The 17746-nt window shown below is 38.8% G+C and overlaps 1 protein-coding gene and 1 long non-coding RNA gene across 2 annotated transcripts in view; both read right to left on the bottom strand.

The window, feature by feature from the left end:
- Nucleotides 1-348: 348 nt before the first annotated feature.
- LOC107713333 (chondroitin sulfate proteoglycan 4-like) lies at nucleotides 349-13165 on the bottom strand. The gene is made up of 11 exons (XM_016518809.1): nucleotides 13098-13165; nucleotides 12935-13055; nucleotides 11434-11597; nucleotides 7226-10744; nucleotides 6659-7132; nucleotides 6275-6451; nucleotides 5614-5812; nucleotides 5392-5523; nucleotides 4827-5002; nucleotides 3286-3463; nucleotides 349-3173 (listed from the first exon to the last, which is right to left on the bottom strand). Exons 2-11 carry the CDS (start codon nucleotides 13017-13019, stop codon nucleotides 1105-1107), a joined length of 7173 nt encoding a protein of 2390 aa, XP_016374295.1. The 5' UTR covers nucleotides 13020-13055; nucleotides 13098-13165; the 3' UTR covers nucleotides 349-1104.
- Nucleotides 13166-17009: 3844 nt separating this feature from the next.
- The window catches only part of LOC107713301 (uncharacterized), a 3300-nt gene continuing 2563 nt past the window's right edge, over nucleotides 17010-17746 (bottom strand). The window contains exon 3 of the long non-coding RNA XR_001636877.1: nucleotides 17010-17039. This is a non-coding gene — a long non-coding RNA (uncharacterized LOC107713301). The remainder of the gene's footprint in view (nucleotides 17040-17746) is intronic.

Genomic DNA, 17746 nt, shown 5'->3' with positions numbered 1-17746 from the left:
ATATATATATATAAAATATGGTGTTTGCTCTCTAAAAAATTGTTTCTATTTGTAGCCCATTATGAGAGAAATGTGCAAAAACCCATTGTTTGTCACTGGGGTAGTTCCCTCAAAGGTGTACTTTTGTACCTTATCTACCCATAAAGGGTGCATATTAGTGCTAATAGTTTTAGAGAAGGTACAAAAGTGTACCTTTCAGGGTACTGCTCAGTGACAAGCTAAATGTACCATTTCTGCACATTTTTTTCCGACAATGTAATTTAATAATAATTTAAGCATTTAGCCGATGCTTTTATCCAAAGCGACTTACAGTGCATTCAGGCTATACATTTTTTTAACCAGTTATATAAAATATGGTGTTTGCTCTCTAAAAAATTGTTTCTATTTGTAGCCCATTATGAGAGAAATGTGCAAAAACCCATTGTTTGTCACTGGGGTAGTTCCCTCAAAGGTGTACTTTTGTACCTTATCTACCCATAAAGGGTGCATATTAGTGCTAATAGTTTTAGAGAAGGTACAAAAGTGTACCTTTCAGGGTACTGCTCGGTGACAAGCTAAATGTACCATTTCTGCACATTTTTTTCCGACAATGTAATTTAATAATAATTTAAGCATTTAGCAGATGCTTTTATCCAAAGCGACTTACAGTGCATTCAGGCTATAAAATTTTTTAACCAGTATGTATAATGGAAAATGTATAATGGAAAATGTAACTGCAAAATATTGTAACCCTGTAATACGATTTTGTGGCTATCTGTGTTTTGTAAGAAACAAAACAAACTATCAAAACCACAAAAACATCTGAGCTGTGGCAAGACAAAACTGAAACAATAGGACTAACATAAAAAATGAATGTTAAAATTATAGTTACTTGGCGATCTTTCCCTTGATACTAAGCCAAGAGACTTTCAATGTACAAGGTTAAAAACCAAATTCCAGCAATAGTGTGATTAGATATTTAAGTTTCTCAGTGTATGGTATGAACCTTAGAAGCTTACTTTCTTCCGCCAGTAATGCTAAGATTTGGCTCAGATGATGATCATGCACAGTGATAGTTCACAAATTTGGTTCAAGCAACATCTGGATGTGATAAAAAGAGTTGAGTCAAACCCAGTGTTGGTTTTGTTTAAGGGATGGTGTTGTTGGTGAACATTGCTGGGCAGAATCAGGGTTAAGTGGACTCCATGTGCAAAGGAGAAATGGAGACACAGCTTGTTCAATTGCTGGCATCAAGGCTGCGTCATGTACTTCCTGTAAAACAGGACTACCAGGGCAACTCGGAGTGAGTGGGGTTACTATAACCGAAGGAACAGCAAGACTTCTCTCAGGCTGACCCAGATATGGGCCTCTGGCTAAAATATCTTCACCAGGGTTCCCCGTCAGTTCTTGTATCATTGCCGGGTGGGCCCGCTTTTCCCTGCGGTGCCGGAAGACGAGTATGAGAACCACAAGAATAACAATCAGGAGAAGGCAGGCCAGAAGTGGCAGGATAATGAGCAAGGGATCAGATGCAGGTCTCGGTAAAGACTCCATCCTAACTAAAGTATTTTTCGTGGAGGGGTCCAACTTGCCCATGGTGGTACGGGGCCCATGAGGAACCGTAGATCTGCTTCGTGTGTGGTTCCCCCCGCGGTTTCGAGGTTTCAGCTTTGAAGCAGTCCTGTGTGGTCTTGTTGATGGATCTATGTGAACATTTGCTGTTCTGTTCAAAGTCGGCAACTTGGTCGGCTCTGAAAGTATATGCTTCCCTGTAATGGGGTCATAAGGTAATACTAGGTACACAAATTCGCCCCTGGCAGGCTGGACATTGGCTGCCTTCAAAAGGAAAACAAATGAGTCATTGAGTGGATGGACCACTGTCACATTGTACCTGGCTGCTGTTGTGTTGCCATAAATGGCGTGGAAGTTGATATTTTCCTCAATGGCCACTCTGCCTTGTTCCACATCCCTGAACGAGAATGACTCCACCGAGTGAGAGGCTCCTCCAAGGTCAAATGTGACTTTGACTAGCTTGCCATGTTTTGGCGGCTCAAGGATTTCAAAGATGGGATCGCTAGCACTAAGGGAGGCCAATTCTGTTGCATCCAGGACGTCCTTTCTTAGCTTCACTGGGATGCCATCTGGGATCCTGACATGCTCTCCAAGGTGGATCAGTGGCTTGACTGTGATGTTGACCACCTGGTTGGTCAGGTTACTCTCAGATGTGAAAACCATGAACTCAAAGCAGTCTCGAGGGGATGACAGGTCAGTCATGTTATAAAATATTCTGCCAGTGTGCAGGTCCTTTTGGTCAAAGTGTGTGACTGGTTCTTCCATAACCATGACGCTCCCATGACTTGGTGGGCTTGTGACTAAATACTTAATGGATGCATCTCTCTCATTGGTCACTGCGGCCAGGTTCTCAAATGTCAGAGTCACTGTGGTCTGGCCTTGCAGCAGAGTCAGTCCCGTGTTGTTGACCACACTGATGGTGATATTCTCTACCTCTACACTGAAGAGCTTGTAGAGTGGTCTATGGAATCCATCAGTGATACTGAAGTAGATGACCCCTGATGAAAGTTCCCCTTTTTGTACAAAGTGCACCCTTCCATGATTTACATCAGCCTGGGTGAAGGTGCTGACAGACTTATTGAGCTGACCCTCCAAAGCAAGGAAGCCATTTTTGGGCTTGCTGATTACAGTATAAAAAAGCTCCTCAGGTGGAGTGTCTTGGTCCTCCACATAAAGGTTCTCAGAATCCAACGTCACGGTGTCCCCCTTGACCACTTTGAGTCTAGGGGATCCGGTCTTGAGCACAGGAGGCCGGTCATTAATAGGGGTCACAGTAATGTTAAATATTTCAGATACTATAAAATCTGTATTCTGAGGTCGTTGAGCAAGCTTTCCTTTGGGGATTAGCCACACGTCAAAGGTGAAGTTATCATGAGTGGTCTCTGAGTCGTCATGTACGTAAATTATTCCATGCTTATGCAGGTTGAATTGAGAGAACTTTGGTCTTTCGTGTGTCAGGTTCTTTTCACCGACAGCAATTGTACCGTGGTGGGGTGGAGAGGTGATTTCGTACCAGACCTCATAGAAATTACGTTCTGCTTCATCTAACTTTCCAAAAAGGTTGAAGGCATCCAATTTTGGTTTATCAATGAGAACACTACTACCCTCAGCGACAACAGCACCTGAATAATAAATATGAATGTTAGTGTTATTAGTGTAAAGGTAATCATAATAATTGTTTTGTTTTTTCATTTGTTTTTCAAATAAAAATCACCAGAAGTCAGAAATCATTACCAGTATTTGTTAAGAGTGCACTCCTATGCTCCGGGCCCGTATTTTCATAAGAGATGTGGATATTAAAGGTGTAAGTTTGGAGGGATGCTGGGGGGCATGACGCAGTGAAGGTGAAGGAATCTGTAGCGGTCCATGCAACAGGTTTAGTCTGTGCATACAGCAGAGCACGTTCTTTCACCTAAAATAACAGAAGTCATTTAGTTTATTTATAAGTTAGAATAATCATATCCACCTTTTTCCTGAGTAACCGATGAGCGCTGCCATGATGGATTCTAACTTCCGTTTGGATGCTGTCGTGTTCCGGTCTCCATAGAAATCCATGTTAAAATGGGGTAAAAAGACTGAATTAGACATATATACAGTATATATATATATAACTAAATATAAAAATGTGCGCAGGGTTTAGCTGTGCTTTTGTTGGCTGCCACAGTAACAGCAATAAGCTTAAGGAATTCCTGTAAAGTACTTGTTTTGTGCAAAAGCAAATCTGTCCATGTCCGGCAGTGTATGCCTTGCATTCTATGATAAACGCTGGCATAAGAAAACGAGCATGGCAGTGCCTAATAGCAGTGCCTAAGTTTAAATACTGTGTGTAAAATAATAAAATAATGTGTTAAAAATAAAGTGTGCTCTTATCATTTTGTGGACAAAATCCCCCGAACTTCGCCCCGATCGGGAGCTGTATGTAGGATATGTGCACTCATGTGTTTTCAATGCAGCTAACCTCAGACCATTTCATGTCATCTACCCACTTATTAAACTATGACAGTTGAGTTATTGCAAAAAGATGGGCATTGTGACACTGTAAAATGATGAAACTATGGCACCATGTGCTTTTTAAAACTATTTTCATAGGTTTACCTTTATATTATCAGCTCGGAAAATACGTTAATTTGACTAGAAACTTCCACGTTCAGGAAAAAGGTGGATAAATGCTATTTAATATCACATTTGAAAAATAAATCAGCTTAAAGAACAAGTCACTAGGAGATGAGGAAGTGTAGGCACTATGTTCTAGCATTTCCTTTGTATGGTTGGCTCAGATAACATGCAAGAGAGTGAAGTTTACATCTGAATTTCTTACTGCCCAAACAAAAATTGTGATGCCAAAAAATAAATTAATTTGGGCTACAGATATGGGCTGGTGATGATGTCATGACAATGACATGCAGGAGGTATGTGCAGACTTGCTTAAGTTGTTGGCCATACAGATATACCACAATACAATTTGTGTATGAGCAACTTTATCTTATTCTCAAATAATGTTACATGAAATTGAATTGTTTTGAAAAAGCAACCTTGAAATAATATATATCTTCTAAACATCTATGCTGGATGACATCTGTGGTAAAGCTTTTAAAATGATAAACGTTAACAGAACTCGCTAGCTCAAACGTAGTTTGAATTTGTCTTAGCAATGCACCTATCCTGCACCAATTCCTCTCTGGAATTGAAAAACACTGCCATGTGAACATACTTTTGAAAAGAAGTACACATTTTAACATCAGCCAACTAAACTCAGAAGCAGATTTCATAAATACCATGTTTTGGGTGAAGGATGAGATTTCTTCTGTGGTATTTTCATTTTGTTTCCACATCAGGCTGCCAAATCTTGGAGGTGAGGTCACAGTGTACGTGATGGTGCGATTCCCATAAATACCATCAAAGTCATTTGTGATTATCAGCAGCTCATCTTCGGTAATTAACTTTGAAGAACCTGTAGAAGGATACAGGAAATACATTACTGTTTCAATGATTAGGCTAGTCTGAGCTTCACTTCTTACAATTCAGTCCAGTTGCTGCAGTCTGCTACAATATCTTGTTCTTTTGCTACCCTATCGCTTCATTTGAAAGGCACCCTTACTAACCCATTTCTACTAAAAAGTGTATAATTTTTCATATTAACAGCACTACATTGGTTCTAGTATAAAATAGCTCTTGAGTTTTATTTGAAGAGCGCGACAACAAAGAAGTCCTGAATTTTTTTCTTCAAAGCAATTCAATTAAATTCAAGTTTATTTGTATAGCGCTTTTCACGATACAAATCGTTGCAAAGCAACTTTACAGCTAATTACGTTTCTACAATAAAGCACATTAAAATCAAACCTGGGAAAACTCTGAGCTCTTGATTTTTCTCTAAGCTGATGACCAGAGATTGGGCTGCAACACTGAAGATTTGCCTTGGAGCAAAGTTCACCCCATCATTGACTTGAAAGTGAAATCCTCCTGACAGGGCACCTGTCAAAACATAAACACCTCAAACCTACTGAGAGATCAAGGACAATCGATTATCAAATCTTATGGGGGCACTCTATAACGTAAACTAACCACTATGTACAAACACCAGCTGGCAATGATGGATATGCTCTTGGGTGAAGTTCAGAACAGGCCTGGAGGGGGCGCTCTTCAGGGCTAGATGCCCATTACTTGGTGGAGTGATGATGAATTCTAGGCTCTCAGGAGGAGAATCTGGATCCTCAGAACTGAGGTCTTCGGTGGTTATCTCTGTCACAGAACCTTCCCACACCTAACGAAAGAACCATGATGCTGTCAGTTTTGGTCATGTTTTGTCAGGTGAGGTTAAACATTTTTCACTATAATTTTTTTTTTTTTTTTTTTTTTCAGCAGCAGCCATTTTAGAATGTGTTTACTGAGCCTCCTGCTGATGAAAGGGGGCATTGAAAGTCTAGGCCTACACAGTTTAAGCTGGTTTAACCAGTGTTTTGTTTTGTTTTTCCCCATGATGTAAATGGAAAAAGAATATGTGCCAAATTTCCTTAACTGCATCACTATTTTAGTGCTAGTGCACAAATTTGTTGGGTCTGTGGGAAGAAGATAAAATCTGTCATTTGAAAAACCAAAGTTGCAGTCATGTTTTACTGTTTTGATGTCCGTTTTTGTTTTGTTTGTTTTATATAACTTAAAATGTAATTTCACAAATACTATACATATGAGTAAAATACATATTAGCTTAAAGGAAAAACCTCACCTTGAGAATCCTGTTGACAGTTACAATTGGAGGTTCATCATTTATGGGTGTTATATTGACATAAACCACAAAGGGCAAGCTTTGCTTCCGGATATCTGTATTATTGGCCACCACCGTAAAATTATCAGTCACAGTCTCACTTCCGTCATGGACATAGAATATGTATCCCTGTTCAGCCTGTGGCAAAAGAAAGTATACAATTCTTTTTTATTCTAAAAACTACTAGTGAATACATTACTAGTGAATATTATCCTTTCATAACGATTATATATATACGTATTTAATTGACTTATATAAACTGTGATAAATGTATTGCCTTGTTTTAACCTTTGTTATATTGGAGTAAAGAGAAACAAATTAAACAAGTGAAGAACAGAAACTCACTTGAGCCCTTGTGAAAGATGGAATTGGAACACCAGGGATCCTTGAGTGTTCAATCCGTCCATGATGAGGCCCCTCGGTTACAAGATAGAAGATTTGGAGTCCATGAAAGTGTTGGTTGACAACTTTGATGATGTCCTGAGTGAGAGCTTTAGAAGAACCCTCTATCAGGGTCATATTGGACACCTCTAGTGGGATGTACAAGGGGATAATATCCACTACGACTACAAGGTCACGGATTGTTAGAACGCCATTGGTTACGTCAAGTGAGAAAGAGTCATTAACAAATCCATGCTCTGTTTGAACAAACTGAATATGCCCTTCATTGATATCACCCTGTGAAAAGCTTTGGATGGGATTCTCCTGACTGCCACGGTAGTGATCTTCTTCTAGCATAGATATCCGCAGAAAACCATAAGTGGGTGCCACCTTCACAGTATGCACAATCTCAAAAGGTTTGTTATCCTCATGAACAACCTGGAACATACCACATAAGCACATCAAATAGATAATAGTCCACATTTCATAACCAAGTTATCTGAAAAATGATTTTAATGAAGTAAAACTAACCTGGAGAACTTCCTTGTTGATTTTGACAGGCTTTCCTTCTTCCACCACAATTGGGTTATTGTGGATAACCCTTGGGGGCTTTTGATGACTCTCAAGGTACACCTTAACTAGCACACTTGCATCCAGACGGAGGCCTTTAACTTTGCTGGTGAAGTTAAAAATGTCCTTCAGTATTTCACTGTCATCATGATGATACATTACATGACCTATCTTCAAGTCAAGTTGTGTAAAAGTATTTGCTTTTATACTATTGCAGTAAAGAGTCCCATGGCTTGGTGGTAGGAAAACCTCAAAGACCACTTCTTCATCATGCCTGACATCCATATTAGTGGAGATACTGAAATTAGCAATTCCTAAATTGGCCATTTGGCCTTTCTGGACCAATAGACCCGTGTTGTTTGCCACCTTAACAAATGGATCCTGGGCCGACACTTCAAGTAGTGTTGATGTATAGTGCTTCCCATCAGATATGAAGAGGACAAAGCGTCCATAACTCACCCCTTTGTGAATGAACAGCACTCTCTTCTCTTCTAAGTCCTTCTGATGGAATTGATAAAGCTTGTGTGTGGTGTCATTTACCAGGACCAGCTCACCCATAGGGATCTTTCGTCTGGTATAAAGCAGATCTTTGTCATTAAAGTCTGTGTCAGCATCATGGTAGCACAAATCTTCCAGTGTAAGCAACCGCTGGCTGTCACGTACCACATGGAAAACTTTATCCACAACACGGATGGGTTTCTGATCATTAACCAACTGGATGGAAATAATAAATGTGCCCTCCGTGCCTCGGGTCTTATTTTTCAGAGATCCAAAAGAGGCCACGAATGTAAATGCATCATGGCTGGTTTCACTATCATCATGGACATACAAGATGCGTTCCTCTGAAATGTCCTGATTGGTGAACTCTATTATGCTGTCATTGCTGGCAGAGGAATTAGAGAGGTTTATTCTCTTCAATATCCCATGTTTAGGGCTGCTGGTGACAGTGTAGTGTACTGCTCTGGAGCTGGGTGTCTCTGAGAAAAGCACTGCCTTAGTAATGACCTTGCTCTCCCCTTCCAAGAGAGAAAGTCCATGATTTCTTAAAATGATGTTCTGAATATCTGCTTTGATAGTGATTCTGAACTCATGAATCCCTGACATGGCAAATTTCGAGAATACTTGAAAGTGAAACATGTCCCTTGTATCATCGTGTGGCCTTTCTAAGAGCTGATATTGCAACTTGTGATTAGTAATGTCATCTTGACTGAAAGTAGAGTTCTTTTTTAAAATCTTATTATCGAGAAGAAGATGTCCTTTCCTTGGTAATGTCAATAAACGAATGTGAAGGTCATTTTCCAAAATTCTTGCACCCTTGGTAACAACATGAAATGTTTGAGTTGTCAATGTGACTTTCTGTTCACCATCTATCGCCAACTTAATTCGGGTGATTCTATAACGAATCCAGTGTACTCTAATCAAAAACAACAACTCGTCCGTAATGACTGAGCCGACTGTGACTGTGCATTTGAAACTGTCAGTGATATTACTTTGCTGCGTCCCATGGAAGGTGCTGAGATATCGAAGACGCTCCTTTTCCAGAAGTTTTTGCGTAAACGTGCTTGTTTGCTTCCACTGCCCACTTGAATGCAGTCTTTGCAGCTCACCATAGACTGGTGGCACTGTGATATCATAGCGAATGTCCACGGCTTGTTTAGGAACATTGACTTGCACAGCAAGATGTTTGTTACTAATAAACGTTGCTTCACCTTGGGTTACCTCTACTCCGGTGTTGTTGGCAACCTTGTGTTCTAGGGGAACAGCGATGATCCTGAGTACCACTGTGTTGCTTACCTTGTCCCCATCACTCACCCTAATAGCCATTCTGGAGTTCTTGACACCTTTGTGGACATAACTCACTTTACCCTGCTCTAGATCACTTCGGGAAAATGAGGTAACTGCTCTGCACGGGTGTTCATCGATCTCTAGAAAGCCTGAACCAGCATTCAGGTTTCCAACGACTGAGAACATCAGGTTTGTGGAATTAGTGTCAGGGTCGATGACCCTGAGGACATCTGTGCTCATACGACGTCTTGAGTGCTCCAGCAGAATGAAGAGACTGCCCTCAGGAAGGCTAAGTTCAGGAGCATCATTGACAGGTGTGATACTGATGTTAAATCTGTGCAGACGGTTCCCTTTGAGATAGCTAGGCACTTCCTTATTGACATTAGTGAAGATGGAAAACATGAAAAAGTCAAGTAGGTCCTCAGATCCTCCATGGACATACATGACCCTTCCATGCCAGAGATCCAGAATACTGAAGGTGTTCTCACCCAGATCAGGGTCAATATCCAGTCGGAGTTGCCCATGGACCGGCTGCTCTTCAACGCGAAACATAATCTGCGACTGACGGATCCCAAGCTTACGGAACTCTAGGTTAATCTTAATGTGTTTAGACTCAAGTGCTGCCCGTCCGCCTTCAAGAACCTCCAAATCCTTGAGTAAAAGGAAATTTCTCTTGTCCATCCCAGATAGGACATCTGTGATATTTTCAGAATCTATGGTAATAACTAATGGACTTGTGGTACTGGGTCCAAGCTGCTTCTCTGGTTCACAACCAACTGAAATATCCTTGGTGACCAATGCTTTTGGGAGGCCCATCCTTTGGTAATTGACCCTGATATTCCTAAGACAGCCTTTAAATGACCCTCCTCCTATGCGCTTCCCTACCATAGAGAGCAATCCATACTTTTGGACTTCTGTGTAAGTGCTGACATCGACCCCACCTAGGAACAGAGGTCCAGTAAACTGTAACGCACTGGCATTTATCCCAAAGCTAGAATTGTGCATTTCCAAACCCAAAGTAAAGTGAAGATTCAAAGGAGACAAATAGAGCCGCAAAATGTGCCATGCCCCATCATTGACGACCATCAAGGAACGCAATGCTGTCTTCGTTACACCTATTTTAATGATAGCAACAAGGTGACCCTTTTGGATCTCCAGGGCAAAATAGTTACCATGGCCCACAGAGCTGCATAAAAGGATTCCCTCTGAATGTACTGTATGCAGTTCACATTCAAATACACCTTCTTGGGGTACGTCCCATGTTGGTAGGGACATGTATGCTTTGGAACTGAAAAAACTTATTGAATCGTTGACAGAGGCTGAAAACTGTGGGCTGCAACCAAGTGACACTTCATGAATCATTTTGTATCCAGAGTAAGGCCTAAGGGAGGAAAGGAGGTTATGCTCATTGAACAGAATCTCATCCAAACATCCCCAAAAGCCAAAAGGAATTTCATTTGCTGAGAGGTAGGATTTTTCCAGATCCCCAACACCACCAACAAAAAGTCCATCCTGGACATCCAGTTCAAAGTCAGGTCCTGTCATCTTAACAGATGTTATAGAGTTTTTGTCCACAGTCAGCGTGATGTTGTCATGATCATGTTGAAGTTCTACTGTATGCCAGGTCAGATCATTTAAGGGGATACCCTTCTCAGACCGAACAGTCCGTTCCCCAGATCCAAGCTGAATCTGCACCTGAGATGGACAGAATATCTTTACAGTAATGTAGGAAATAATCTTTTAAAAAGCTAATTACTCCCGGTATCGCTAAGAAACTCATACTACATTAACTGCAGGCAACAGAGTTACCACGTCAGTATTCCTCAGCATGAAAAGACTTGTCAGTACAGTGATGCATGTGGAGGTTTAGACTATGAACAGAACTTTTCTGTCTGTAAGCAACATGAAATCTCTTGCCTTTTGTTTTTGCCTGAGGGCACAAAATATCTGCGTTGAGTGCGTACCTTATTACAAATCAGATAAATGTAACCGCCATAGATGGGTATAAGTTTAGGCTCAGTAAGAAGAACACTAATTTTTAAGAATCCAACATACTGTAGTTTAGCAAATTCATCTGAACTGATCAACATATGCAACATTTCAAATCTCAGCCTCTTACAGCAGTTGCAAAACTGCAATGATCTCAGACAATGATTGTACTGTATTCTTATGCCAAAATATTATTTCTGTTTTTGACTAATCACTGAAATTAATACACACTCTATTCTAGAAAATGCATAAGAGAAACGAATGAATAATATGCAATTAAAAGTTACAAAACATCAAATAACACATTACAATAAAGTCTATACCTACATATAGTGTTGTTTATGAAGACCTCTTTTTAGTCAAATCATTTAAATGTAATGTATTTCATTAATCACCTGTACTCTGCCAGAATGCAGCCCAACCCAGAGGAAGTCCGTTTCCCCAGCTGCCAAGAACAGCAGGCCACTGGGTCTGGAGGTTCGAAACCGCACATGGAAAGACGTCTGACTTGACAACTCAACTGCTTTCAAATGCACAAGCCCATCTCCATAGAAAGAAGCTGCAAGGTCATTTGTACTAGGATTAGTTTTTTTTTTTCTTTCATAAAACCCCTATTGATGCATGTGTTTTATAATACTATGCTTAATACAGCATATACATAAACATTACACATTTTTCACATTTTGCACTTTACAACAGTAAGGGCAAAGGTCACATTCCTTAAAACAAATGCCAGAGAGTAGATGTCTTGGTGTTTGAGAAATAAAACATAAATTTTAATTACTTAATTTCATCCCCTTAAAACAAGCTTTTGTCTCTCCTCATAAGTGCATGGACTATTCTTACATACTGTATGTATCTGTTAAGTTAGATGCTGCTGTTGTCCCTAGTAAATTAAGAGTTGTATTGGCCTGAACAGCTCTGTGACAGCTGCTCTGTGCCTAATGCAGTTTAGACTAAATGCTGTTGTGCCTGCAGCCCTCTAATGCTGTATCAGAATTCAATTAATGCATTTTAGAGCACAATAGTAGAGCTTAATTTCTAGAGCACTGTGTCAAAGGAGTCAATATGGATAAGCACAGTGACTGGGGATGAACATGCTTTTCAAAATGCAAACCATAGGCTACTGAGTTAGTAGGGCGGGGAATATTTACTAATTAAATTGCTCAAATTTGATTATTCAACCTGTGAGGGACAGATTGTAAAAGTATGTCCAAGTTACTGTATAAACCAGTCATGCACCACAGTCTATAACATCCATCCTAAAGCACTTTTTATGCATTATGGACACTGGGATAAAGAAACATCGCGTGAAAGTTCCATAACTTTGAAATAATTTTTACCCAAACAAAATATTTATAACTTAAATACAGAAGAATTACACTCATAAAAGTATTTAAGTCATGAACACTGGGGATCATATTTTTAAACGCTTAAAGCAACATTATCTAATCTTTCTAGAAATGTTAAGATGTTTTTAAAAATGCATTTCATTGCGGATTACTGTCTCTTATCTGTTTTAGGACTGGGGAAGGTCGCTTCAATTCATGCTGCAAGTAAACAAAATGAATTTGGATTGATCGGATTATATCTAATCCCATATCAGGCATGTGCAGAAGTGACTTTGTACAGCGAGGCATTAATTACTCCATACATGTCACTATATCCAAATGAGCTGTTTATAAATGATTGTTTATATTTTATGGACAGAATAATTGAAGCCAAACTGAAATTCTACTGAGACGAAACTAGAGATATATGAACTAATGAAAACAAAACTAGGCCTATATGTAGTTTTAGTCTCAAAATAAATCATTAAATTATATGATATTAATTATATTATTATATTATATTATATTTATTATATTATATTACTAATTTCGTTGGTCTACTCACCTCCGAATGCTTTTCCACCAGTCAAAGAGAGCAGCACAAACACGCGCCACAAAAACTTTTGTTCAAAGGAAATGTGAATCCACATGTTTCATAGCATTTCAGATCAATTCAAATGTAATGCCTTATTGAGTTAATATTCCCCAAAGTACGACCATTGTGCGACCTTAAATCATTGCTAACTTTAAATCGCTGTACCTGCATCTAAACCCATCATCTAAACAACGTCACGGGCGTGAGACAGGTTTCCCCGCCCCTTCATGCATATTCATAGCGCTCACGCCATATATTACGGAGAAAACACCACAGTCTCAGAAATCGCCCAGCCTCTTCATTCATATTATTCAGTATGCTTATACTTCATACAGTAACAGTAATGAAAGGTGGTGAAATCTTAAAGCTGCAGACTAATATTTTTTAATTATATTTTATACGTAGTCTATTTGATGTTTTACTTGTTATTTTTCATGTTTTATAAATATAGCATACATTTAAAAGTACCAGCATTTATAATCATAATAAATATAAAATAATTATGAATGTTATTATATAAATAATTATATAGGCTATATAATATTAGTCAAAATATAATATATTCAACATCTGCGTTTACTGGTGTGAAGATGTTGAATTGATAAAGTGGTCCTTGTAAAAATAAATGGCCTGTTTTGATTTCTGCAGACAAGATGACCAAGTGCTTGGTCATCCTCTTTGCAGAAATCAAAACAGTTCATTTATTTTTTACAAGGACCACTAGGGGGCGCAATCACACTACATAAACTATGAAAACATCCCTTAAACCTTAACACTGTGTTTTTTCATAATGAGTGTTAAAACTAATTACATCGCTTCATTTGTCTTTGTAGAAATAATAATTAAGTATGAAGTTTCTTAATCCCCTTGAAATTACACCTTTACACACAGATCACAACAAAGTTTACAGGTTAGAATCTCTCCCTCACAGGATTATATATATTATATATTTTATTCTCAGGCCAGCGTGAGTAATTAAATAACTTCTTTATTAAAGGTAAATGTACTTGCCCAAAAATAAGTAATTGACATAATGTTAATTTTGTATTTTCATTTTCTTTTTAATCATATAAAACATACAAGAAGTTACTGTATTAAACACAAAATGTTATCACAACATTTCTGTGACAAAAATGTTTTTTAAAAAGTGTTTGTACGATGTAGCTGTACAAGCTGGGATGGTATTCGTTCAAGTACTTCAGAGTAATTCCACAATATATAAATATTGTATCACTCAGTACCTTGGTATATCAAAGTACCATGGTATTACCTGATACCATCACAGTTTTGCTTTGGTAAGGGAACTCAAGCAGGGATTGCAGACTGTCTATCTGACAGCTACAGTTCACTATGGTGCCTGCAGAGGCAATAAACCCAAAATTAACCCAGTCATAGATATGCCAAGAATAGCAAATGTTAGGTAACACACACACACACAAAAAAAAATTATCTGGGGCAAAATTCTCCAATTCTGACTCACATCCAACTGTTGCCAATAATGTCTCCCTACTGTATGGTTAAACTCTGTATCCCACTGTCTTTTAATATGAGGGGGTTCCATCTGCCTTGTTCTTTAACATGATAAAACATAAAAGCTCTGTTTTTTCAGCTGCACTACTGAATCATCTTAACACTCTTATAAATAGCGTTTAGGGAAAACATGTTTGTTTTTGCCAAAGCTTTAAAACCCTGTTGTTTCTGAGTGCCAGTGAAGTGGCTGGGATCCAAATGAAGGGGAAGAGAACATAGCTAGGTCAGCACTGGGGCAGTTTGAAGAAACTGTTGACTGATTCACTTAATTCTGAATGTCCGTAATTGTTCCAAACGAACACAAGCCAGGCCTGTATCCTGTGATATAGAGCAGCATGTTCTGGACCATGTGTTTACTGCCATTAATTTGGCTGTGGTGGGTGGAGATCAACCGCTACATCAGGAAAGGCTTATGGATCATTTTGGCAAATGTAAATATGTCTTCAATGAAACATGTTCTTAAAGGAATAGTTCACCCAAAATTGAAAATTAGCTGACAATTTACTGATTTGTTGACAATTTACCCTTCGGGCCATCCAAGATGTAGATGAGTTTGTTTCTTCATCAGAACAGATTTGGGGAAATGTAGCATTACATCACTTGCTCACCAGTGGATCCTCTGCAGTGAATGGGTGCCGTCAGAATGAGAGTCCAAGCACCTTATAAACACATCACTATAAAACACACCACTCCAGTCCATCAAGTAACATCTTGTGAAGTGAAAAGCTGCATGTTTGTAATAAAACAAATTCACCATTAAGACATTTTTAACTTTAAACTCTTCCAGCTCAAATGCAGTCTATAATACAATATTGCTCCCTCCAGTGAGAAAGTTGTCTCATCTGAATCAGGAAAGAAATATGTACTGTTTATAAGCGAAAATGGTCCAAAACATTTCTAAACAAATATGTTGGTGGATTTTTATCTGAGAGGACAACAGGGGATTTTCAGTGGAGGAAGCGTCATTATGAATTATGGACTCATATTTTGGCCATAAGTGACAGTTTAAGTTAAAATATCTTAATGATGGATTTGTTTCTTACAAAAATGCAGCTTTTCACTTCATTAGACATCAACTGATGGACAGGGTTCATGTGGATTACTTGTGGATTATTGTGATGTTTTTATCAGCTGTTTAGACGCTCATTCTGACGGCGCTCATTCTGACGGCACCCATTCACTGCAGAGGATCCACTGGTGAGCAAGTGATGTAATGCTACATTTATCCAAATCTGTTCTGATGAAGAAACAAACTCACCAACATCTTGGGTGGCCTGAGGCTGAGTACATTTTAAGCAAATTTTCATTTTTGGGTGAACTGTTCCTTTTAATACACAAGTTTTACATTTAACAAACTATATGATCAGTTAATGTAATGGGACCTGAATATTCAAACTAAGAAACGCTAAGAAAAGTTTTAAGAGCAAATATGGTTGTTTCAAACACATTACTGACCCTGAAATGGTTGCATAACGAAAAGGAAGGGTACATTTTTCCCCCCCAAAAAGGCCTACTTTTTCGGAGATTACCAAATATGCAATGTCCCTGAGACTGCTCCAAAACCCACAAGTTTTGATTTGACAGATCAGTGTCAGCCTCCAAACACTCTTAATTATTTCAATATGCAGTGGATGGAAAAAGCCTGCTCTGGACCGAGTAACTGGGCTACATGCATACTTTATTTGTGGATCATGGTGTAGGCTGACACCAGATTGCATAACAATCCACTTTTTTGGAGCTCTGACTGCCATGAGACAGGCCGTATCCAGAGTGTACGTAGACAGTAGGCCTCTGGAATAAGTCTGGGATTGTGCAATAGCAAAACAATTGAAACCAGACAGCAAATGCTCCTGCTAATTCTGATATGTTCTCTTTGATGCACATTTAAAGAGGAATTTAAACCATTTATAAACACAGAGTTATCGATTAGCATTTGGTTGGCCTAAAGCTGTGGTGTCCTTACAATTAAACGTTAAATTCCTTGATATTACCACAAATTGCATATACCTAGCAATATGCCAAATTATTAACGTGATATAGCCTACTTTTATATTAGAAATATAATTTTAGGGCCACTAAGATTTGTTTTTTTGTTTTGTTTTTTACTTTTCTTGACTTTTATTCAGCAAGAATGTGTTAAATTGATTAAAAGTGACAGTAAAGACTTGAAAAACCTATTTTAATAAATGAACTTTCTATTCATCAAAGAATTCAGAAAGAATGTATCATGGTTTTCACAAAAATATGAAGCAGCACAACTGTACTAACTACTAGCAACAGACTAACAACCACTCAGAACTCCCTAGCACAGGGGTCTCCAAACTCGGTCCTGGAGGGCCAGTGTCCTGCACAGTTTAGCTCCAACTTGCCTCAACACACCTGCCTGGAAGTTTCTAGTATGCCTTGGTTCAGGTGTGTTTTGGAGCTAAACTCCACAGGACAGTGGCCCTCCAGGAACAGGTTCGGACACCCTTGCCCTAGCAACACCTTAGTGACCCAAAAGACTCTACTACCTAGCAACAGACTAACAACCACCCATAACTCCCTAGCAATGAACCAGAACACCCTGTCAATAAATGGCAACCATTCAGAACTTTCTAGCAATGCCCTTGAAATACCCTAACACCCATAACTCAAAGCAACCTCTTAGTGACGACCCAAAATACATTACCAACTGCCAACAGCCTAACCACTCGAAACACATATCATGGTTTTCACAAAAATATGAAGCAGCACAACTGTTTTCAACATTGATAATAAAAAAAATGTATTGAGCAGCATCAGGATCATGTGACACTGAAGATTAATGATGCTGAAAATTCAGCTTTGCATAACAGGAATGAATTACATTATATATTCAAATATATTCAAATAGAAAACAATTATTTAAAATTCTAATATTATTTCACAATATTACTGTTTTTATTGTATTTTTTTGATCAAATGCAGCCTTGGCCAGCATTAATATCTTACCGACCCCAGACTTTGGAACAGTAGTGTTTATATATTTGGTAAATAAAATGAACATTACAATTTAGGTATTTGACATAAGTGTTCAGAATGCTGGGTTTATATGCTTAGAAAAATGGCCTCATAATGCCCTTGAAATGTATTTAATGCATAACCTGTTGTCTGCAACCCTATCAGAACAGAGCTGCGATCCATTTTTGAGAACCACTGCCCTAAAGCATTCAGCAATGGCATGTGTATAAACACAAACAAACATGTACACACAATCTGACTGATATTTAG

Source organism: Sinocyclocheilus rhinocerous, unplaced genomic scaffold (assembly GCF_001515625.1).
Source record: "Sinocyclocheilus rhinocerous isolate Xijiao unplaced genomic scaffold, SAMN03320098_v1.1 scaffold688, whole genome shotgun sequence".
Lineage (NCBI taxonomy): Eukaryota > Metazoa > Chordata > Actinopteri > Cypriniformes > Cyprinidae > Sinocyclocheilus > Sinocyclocheilus rhinocerous.
This window is presented reverse-complemented; position numbering and strand designations above follow the sequence as displayed.

Bases quoted from the DNA above. Each gene is read 5' to 3' on its own strand.
- LOC107713333 (XM_016518809.1), bottom strand. From the start codon at position 13,019: ATGTGGATTCACATTTCCTTTGAACAAAAGTTTTTGTGGCGCGTGTTT. The intron at 10,745-11,433 runs GTGATTAATGAA...TGTCCATCTCAG, and splicing joins TGCATTCTGGCAGAGTACAG to GTGCAGATTCAGCTTGGATC. The intron at 5,813-6,274 runs GTGAGGTTTTTC...TTCTTTCGTTAG, and splicing joins CTGTCAACAGGATTCTCAAG to GTGTGGGAAGGTTCTGTGAC.